Source organism: Corapipo altera, unplaced genomic scaffold (genome assembly GCF_003945725.1).
Source record: "Corapipo altera isolate COAL_440 unplaced genomic scaffold, ASM394572v1 22, whole genome shotgun sequence".
In the NCBI taxonomy this organism is placed as follows: domain Eukaryota; kingdom Metazoa; phylum Chordata; class Aves; order Passeriformes; family Pipridae; genus Corapipo; species Corapipo altera.
The window spans coordinates 1257823-1264325 of record NW_020884886.1 but is presented as its reverse complement, the minus strand read 5'-3'; the positions used below and the strand labels follow the sequence as shown (position 1 = coordinate 1264325).

Below are 6503 nucleotides of genomic sequence, written 5' to 3'. Positions count from 1 at the left end.
CACGTTGGCACTGGGCACAGACGGGCTATTCCAAGATAATGCAGTGGAAAAGAAAAAAAAAAGCATCGATCAAAATATATTGTTGAGCAGTGGAGCCAGCACGCACCTATGAGATTTATCAAGCATTGATTTGCATGAATATTTTAGACCCACGTCTATTAGAAAAGTTATGGGCCATCTTAAGCCGGTGAGCAATGTACATTTGCAAAGTAGTCATTTAACAAGGTGCTTTCCAGCATATCTATCATTTTCGTTTAAACTGTAATTAATAATATCGTCTTACTTCAGCTAAACCAGGAATTTATTTCAGAAGGGCAGTGAAGACCCTATTTTGATCGTCCTTTGCTTTGCTGGAAAAAAAAAAAAAGTCTTTTCACTGATTATTTTTATTAGCGTCCAATAAACAGAAGTTGTCTTTGTGAGTAATCTGGCAAGGTTTTCCTTTGCCTCGCCTCTGGAGTGCCATCTAGCTAAGCTGTTGTAGCAACATTCATTAAATAAATGTCAACAGACAAGGATTTATGCTGCATAATAATATTACAGCTGTAGTATAACTGGATTTATTTTAAAGCTATTCTGAGGTTGCTTTGATCTATAAAGCAGCAACGTATGTCTCTATATGTCGCAAATAGCCCTTGTGAAAGTACTTTGAGCTGTACTGTCCATCAACATTTTTCTTGCAGCATTCTGTTTGCAGAAGCAACACAAAGCGTGTGACTCTTGCCTTTTGGATTTGTTTAAGAAAAAATATACACGAGGAAGAAAACTGCTAGGAATCTGCTGTCCTGGTGTGAGGGTTGGGCTTGGGGCGTTGGGTTTGGGGGTTTTTTGCATGTTTTGAAATCGTCAATGCACATACACCAGGGACTATGTCTTTTTCTAGCTGTTTCTTTGCATCCTGGAGAAACATCTTGCCATCAGGTACAAGGAAATCCTTCATTAAAAAACTACGAGGTAAAGAAACCTGAGGTGTATATGTTCCTACTTTCAGCACATACTTTTAATAAGCCACTATAAATCACTTTTTGTACAGAATAAGGCATAAGTGAGAACTTTTTCTTAGATGATTTCACGTCTTGAACCTTTTAATATTTTACTATGATCATAAGTTACAAATACAGTGTATGAAAAAAATCTGTTTATTGATATAATCAGCACATCTTTAAAAAACAAACAAACTAATGTCAAAACACATTTTAAAAATCCGATTGATCATTTAGCCCTGCCAGTTCCTTAACTTCAAGAAAAGAATATTTAGTAGAATCAGAAGTATAATAATCTCATATGTTACTCCAAAGAAAAGGCATGTGGAGAGTGGCAGGCGTGTTAAATTTCTCGTTGGATTACAATCTACTCTGATATGACTGTAGTGAGTCAGGATTTTACTCCAGTTGGTAACACTGGGAGATCTGGGGAGCTGGATATGACGGGGAAAACGCTCCGGCCGCTGTCTTCCAGGGGCAGCCAGGCTTTGAACGGCATCAAATCAAGTGCTTGCGCCTTGAGGAAGAAACATCGCCCCAAGTCACCTCCTCTGGCACGAAAAGCCTGAAGTCCAGCCCAGCCGCTTCGCTCGCGGCCGGCTGATCCCGTCCGGGGCACCGACACCCCTCAGCTCCACCGCTTCCCGGTCCTTCTTACACCGCTCGGGGACCAGGCTTGAGAAGTTTTCGCCCCAAATTCGGGTGTTTGATAAGATATGCAAAGAAAATGGTTGGCGAAGATCTCCGGAGATTTCAGAGGGAGATCAGTAGCAGTTGGAAAAAAAAAAAAAAAAAAAAAAAAAAAAAAAAAAAAAAAAAGGATAACAAAAAGTCAACAGTTTCCAGAAAAGGGACTTAAGTCGAAAGAAGCATCCCGGCAAGTTAATAGTTTTCCCAGGAACCTATATATGCGTACATATACAGATAAATATAATTCTCAAATGGGTTTGAGGCTTTCAGCATCCTGACTTCGACTGTGCAGGTTGATGCTCAGAGCCATGGTTCAGGCCAAAGCAAGAAAAAGGGAAAAAAAAAAAAAAAAAAAAAAAAAAAAAAAAGGAAAAAAAACGCAACGCGGTGTCGAGGTGATAATCCGCCCCTGACCTTTCTTCTCAGGTTTCGTATCAAAGCTGAAGCTCCGCCACGTCTCCCCAATCGATTTCATAACCAGAAGAAAAAAAAGGCAGATTGCTCCAAATATAACGTAAAAGGTAGGAAATAGTAAGTATTAGATCGCTCTTCCTTCACCGGAGACAGGTCCGCATGCACGTTCCCCAACAGATCCAGGACCCGGCTCTCCCTGCGGGGACACCGAGTGCGCCGAGCTGGGTGGTTCAATTGCAGCTGATTATGCCCTAAAACGCACGATCAAAGTTTGACTTTCCACCAAGGCTGTGTTTGATAAGGTAATTTTCCCCTTAATATTCGGAAAAAGAAATTCAATCCTTTAGAAACAATGCTAGTCCCGAAATCCATTTTAGCAGTGAGGGGGGAAACAAAACAGTTATTAAAGGAAAACAATAAATTGGCATGCATAATACTTCATATAATATCACGTTACAGGTTCTCTTGCATAACCAGCCGTATAGCTCCCCAGTCTGTTCCCATCTGATTATTTTTCTTTCCTTCCTTTTTAATTGCCAGTGAATTATTAATCGATTACACAAATCTATCCTGTAAGTGACAGACAAGTGGAGGTGCGCTTTCCTCAGCCTCCTCAGGAGACCGAAAAGAAAGTGGCAAACCTACTTGTAAAATACAGTATGTAGAATTAAACACACATATATATAACCCCGTGTACTTTAGCCGATGATTTGCTCGGGAAATATAACGAATACAAAGAAACTGTATTCTCACAGCTCGGATTTAAGCGGGGCGAATTCTTTTCAACAATTTGCCTTCAAGTTGTTTCAAATCGAAACTCCTGCATCGAGAAGGACCAGGGGGCATCAGCACATGCTCGAGTATCGATTGTATGGAAATGAGAGTAACAATAGGAGGGGGATCTGTATGAATTAAGTGGCTAAAACAAAGGGCCCTGGAGAAACTGCTGGAGGCGGGGATCAGCAGGGTTCCCCGCTCTGCACGGAAAGCTGCGGGGGCAGCCGAGAGACTTAAAGGTTTCCCCTGCAGGAGCGCTGGCCCGAGGCATCAGAGGTCCCGGGGAAGGTCTTTTGGCCGCGGCGGGGGCCCGAGGCTCGGCCGCCCGTGGGGCGGGGGCTGCGCGGCCGGAAAGCGCCGGCTGTTCCGTACATTCGCATCACTCTTGGCAGCTCTGCGGGCTGGGGGAGGAAGGGTCGAGGGGGTTCTGTTGCCCCCCTGAAAACGCCGTTCCGTGTCACCCCGGGGCTGGGGCGGTGGCGAGAGCTTTGCCGCTGCCACGGGGATGCGTTTTCTTTGGATGCGCGGCGGTGGGAGCCCCACCGACCTGATCCCGGCACATAGCTGGGATCTTCGCAGTCCTTTCGGCTCTCTCCGGCTGCCGCAGGTCGCTCCAAGTTAATCCCAAAAGTAAGTTTATTGCACGTTAAAAAAAAAAAAAAAAAAAAAAGGGAGAAAAACAAGAAAAGTGTAAGTTGAAAATAAAAAGTCCGTGAAGGAAGGGGGGTGGAGCTGGAAGCCGAGGGAGGGGGCGAGAGGGTGCCGCGGTCCCGGCAGAGGTGGGCGCTCAGACGAGTCCTGTCATCTGCGACCGTAGGAAAGGGAGAGAGGCGGTGGGGAAGGTGCCCAGGGGGTAGCTGACGCCGCTGGAGAAGCCCACCAAGGGGGGTGACATGTGGGGCAGGGTGAAGCCCAAGGCGCTCGCCGGCGAGTTCTCGTGGTATAAAATGGGGACCCGCACTATCCTTTGGGCGGCGTGGGAGAGGTTGGCCGCTTCCAGGTCTGCGGCCAGCTGCCGCTTCCACTTGTTGCGGCGGTTCTGGAACCAGATCTTCACCTGGGTCTCGGTGAGGTGCAGAGAGGCGGCCAGCCCGGCCCGCTCCGAGCTGCTCAGGTAGCGTTTCACGTCGAAGGTGGACTCCAGCTGGAACACCTGGCTGCGGCTGAACACCGTGCGCGTCTTCTTCTTGCGGCCGGCAGCGCGTTGCTCCGGCTCACCCGGCTCCTCGCTGCGCTCCTCCTCCTCCTCTCGGCCGCCGGGCCCGGGCCGCCCGCCCGCCGGGCCCCGCGCCGCAACCCGCCCGCCGCCGCCCGCCCGCTCCGCCGGCTCCTCGGGCAGCTCCGGAGAGTCCCGGTCGCTGGCTGCGGAGAGAGCAGAGAGCTGTTGCGGGGATCGAGGGAAGCAGGGTATTGCATACAGCCCGCCTGCCCCGCGCCCCGCTTACCGGGAGGGGAAACAACGCGGCTGCGGGAGAGCAAGGCCGCGGAGCGGGGAGCTCGAGTAAAGGCTCCTGCCGCTGCTCTGAGTGCTGCAATAAACTCCCAAATATTTATGAGCGTATACACACACGAGCGTGCACGCTTATGTGGAAACACAGAAACTGTATTTCATGTGCATATACTCATCTACGGACATACACATATATCTACATGTGTGTACACATATACCTTGTATATGTACACGTGTACATGTATATCTTGTATGTGTGCACACATCTCAGTGTACACACGTACCTAAACACACTCACATGTCTGTATATAACCCACATATACTGTTTTCAACACATAACATGCACGTCTGTGTATACACACGTGTATATGAAGTATGTATATATTTTTATATGTGTATGTACACATAAGAAAACACATGAACTCTTATTTATATGCACACGGATATATTTACACACATATGTATACATATATACCTACAAATATATTTGTAAGTATGTTGTTGTGTGTAAGAAGGGCAAGCACAGTGGTGCATGTGTGTGTATATAAAGAGAAGTAAGAAAGAAATAATTCAATTCGAGTATTTCCGAACTTGGATAAGCCAAACGATGGTGACAACTATTCTCATATTGGGACATATCTCCATGGAGTCTCCAATACTCCAATTGCATTCCATTTGTAATTTTAAAGGGGAAAAATATTTTCTACTCTATAGAACAGAGTAAAAACAGGAAAAAAAAAAGTGAGAAAAAAAGCTGTTGTTTCTGGGGTAGTTTTCTGTTTCTAGATGTACTTTTGAGAGAAATTACAAATATTAATAATTCTATCACTGTAAAAAGAAATTATTTGGATTACAAATCACTTCTCTTTTCCTTATTGAGCAATCATGAGATCTCTGTAGGCTCATATACGATCACAGAGATGTGCCTAGGAACAATATTTTTTCTATCGGTAGATAGAAAATAATTACTGATGGTACCCCATAAACTTGAGTTAATTTATGCCCCCCAACCCAGACTTCTCCTCCAGTACCCTCTCCATTGGGATCTCCGCAGCGAGAGGTAAAAGGGCCTGAGCCCAGCTAGTCCCCCAGTTTCTCAGACTCGTCACTGCACTGCTGGGGGACTGTGGTCCCAGCTTTCGGGCTTGCCGGGGAGCCAAAAACAAAACCAAAAAAACTCCCAAAAAAAAAATCAAGAAAAAAAGAAGAAAAAAAAAAAAGGCCAGAAGGGCATCTTAAAAAAAAAAAAAAAAAAAAAAAAAAAAAGAGAGAGAGGAGAAAGAAAAAGGGATGGGAAAAGAGAAAAGAAAAAAAATTTCTCCGAGCAAGCCAAGAATCCCTGTTTACACTTTGGGCAGCGGGGCGGAGGCTCCAGGTACCTGACACACAGGGAGCATTTCCGGAGATTTGCCCTGAGCTGCCGAAAACGGGGCAGGCAGGGCCAGGGCTGCGGGGGCACCCCGTGCATCCCACCTCCGGCCTGCTGCGGGGGTCCGCGGCGGGACCTTTGCCCCGGGGGGAGCAGGAACACCCCACCCACCCACCCACCCATCCCCATCCCCAGACGCGCCCGGCCATTAAGGGTAGGGAAAGACGGACTTACTGTCGGGGCTGGGGCAGCCCAGGAAGGCGGCGTGCGCCCGACGGTACCAGCCGACGGCGGCGTCGCGAAGGGGGCAGCCCGGGGCGCCGATGCGCAGCGGGGAGTGAGGCCCGCAGCGCGGACCCCCGCGCCCGCCGCCGCCCGCCGCAGCCCGCCGCGCCCCGCCGCCCGCCGTGCCCTCGCTGCCCAGCAGGTCCTCGATGAAGAAGGACGAGACGCGGGCGGAGGTGGAGCCGGCGCTTTCCGTGGCTTCGTCCGGCATCGTCGGAGAGAAACTGCGGGAGGGAGGGGGGTCCCGGCTCCGCCGGCGGCTGACTCCTCGGTTCCCCGCTGCCCCGCGGCCGCCTCTCGCCTCTGCCTAGCCCCGTGGATGCTCTCCTGGTATAAAAGGGTTTTTTTCCGGAGTAATCATTTCAGATCGCGGTTTGCCATCATTTCCTGCAAGCTAGGAGGGGAGGGGGGAGGGGGAGGAGGGGAAGGGAACGGGGAAGGAAAAAAAAAAAAAGGCAGCCCGACAACCCATCGGAGGCGCCAGATTCTGCGCGAAAACGCTAATAACGAAATAAAAATGTCATGCGAGTTAAAC

The 6503-nt window shown here is 48.6% G+C and overlaps 1 protein-coding gene across 1 annotated transcript; it reads right to left on the bottom strand.

The window, feature by feature from the left end:
* Window positions 1-3527: 3527 nt before the first annotated feature.
* On the bottom strand, window positions 3528-6252 carry LOC113946940 (homeobox protein HMX1). The gene is made up of 2 exons (XM_027643009.1): window positions 5918-6252; window positions 3528-4226 (listed from the first exon to the last, which is right to left on the bottom strand). The coding sequence occupies exons 1-2, from the start codon at window positions 6177-6179 to the stop codon at window positions 3652-3654; spliced, it is 837 nt and encodes a 278-aa protein (XP_027498810.1). The 5' UTR covers window positions 6180-6252; the 3' UTR covers window positions 3528-3651.
* Between the last annotated feature and the right edge of the window lie 251 nt (window positions 6253-6503).

Coding starts and splice junctions, on each gene's coding strand:
- LOC113946940 (XM_027643009.1), bottom strand. CDS start 6,179: ATGCCGGACGAAGCCACGGAAAGCGCCGGCTCCACCTCCGCCCGCGTC. Junction 4,227..5,917: donor GGGCTGCCCCAGCCCCGACA/GTAAGTCCGTCT, acceptor CTCTCTCCGCAG/CCAGCGACCGGGACTCTCCG.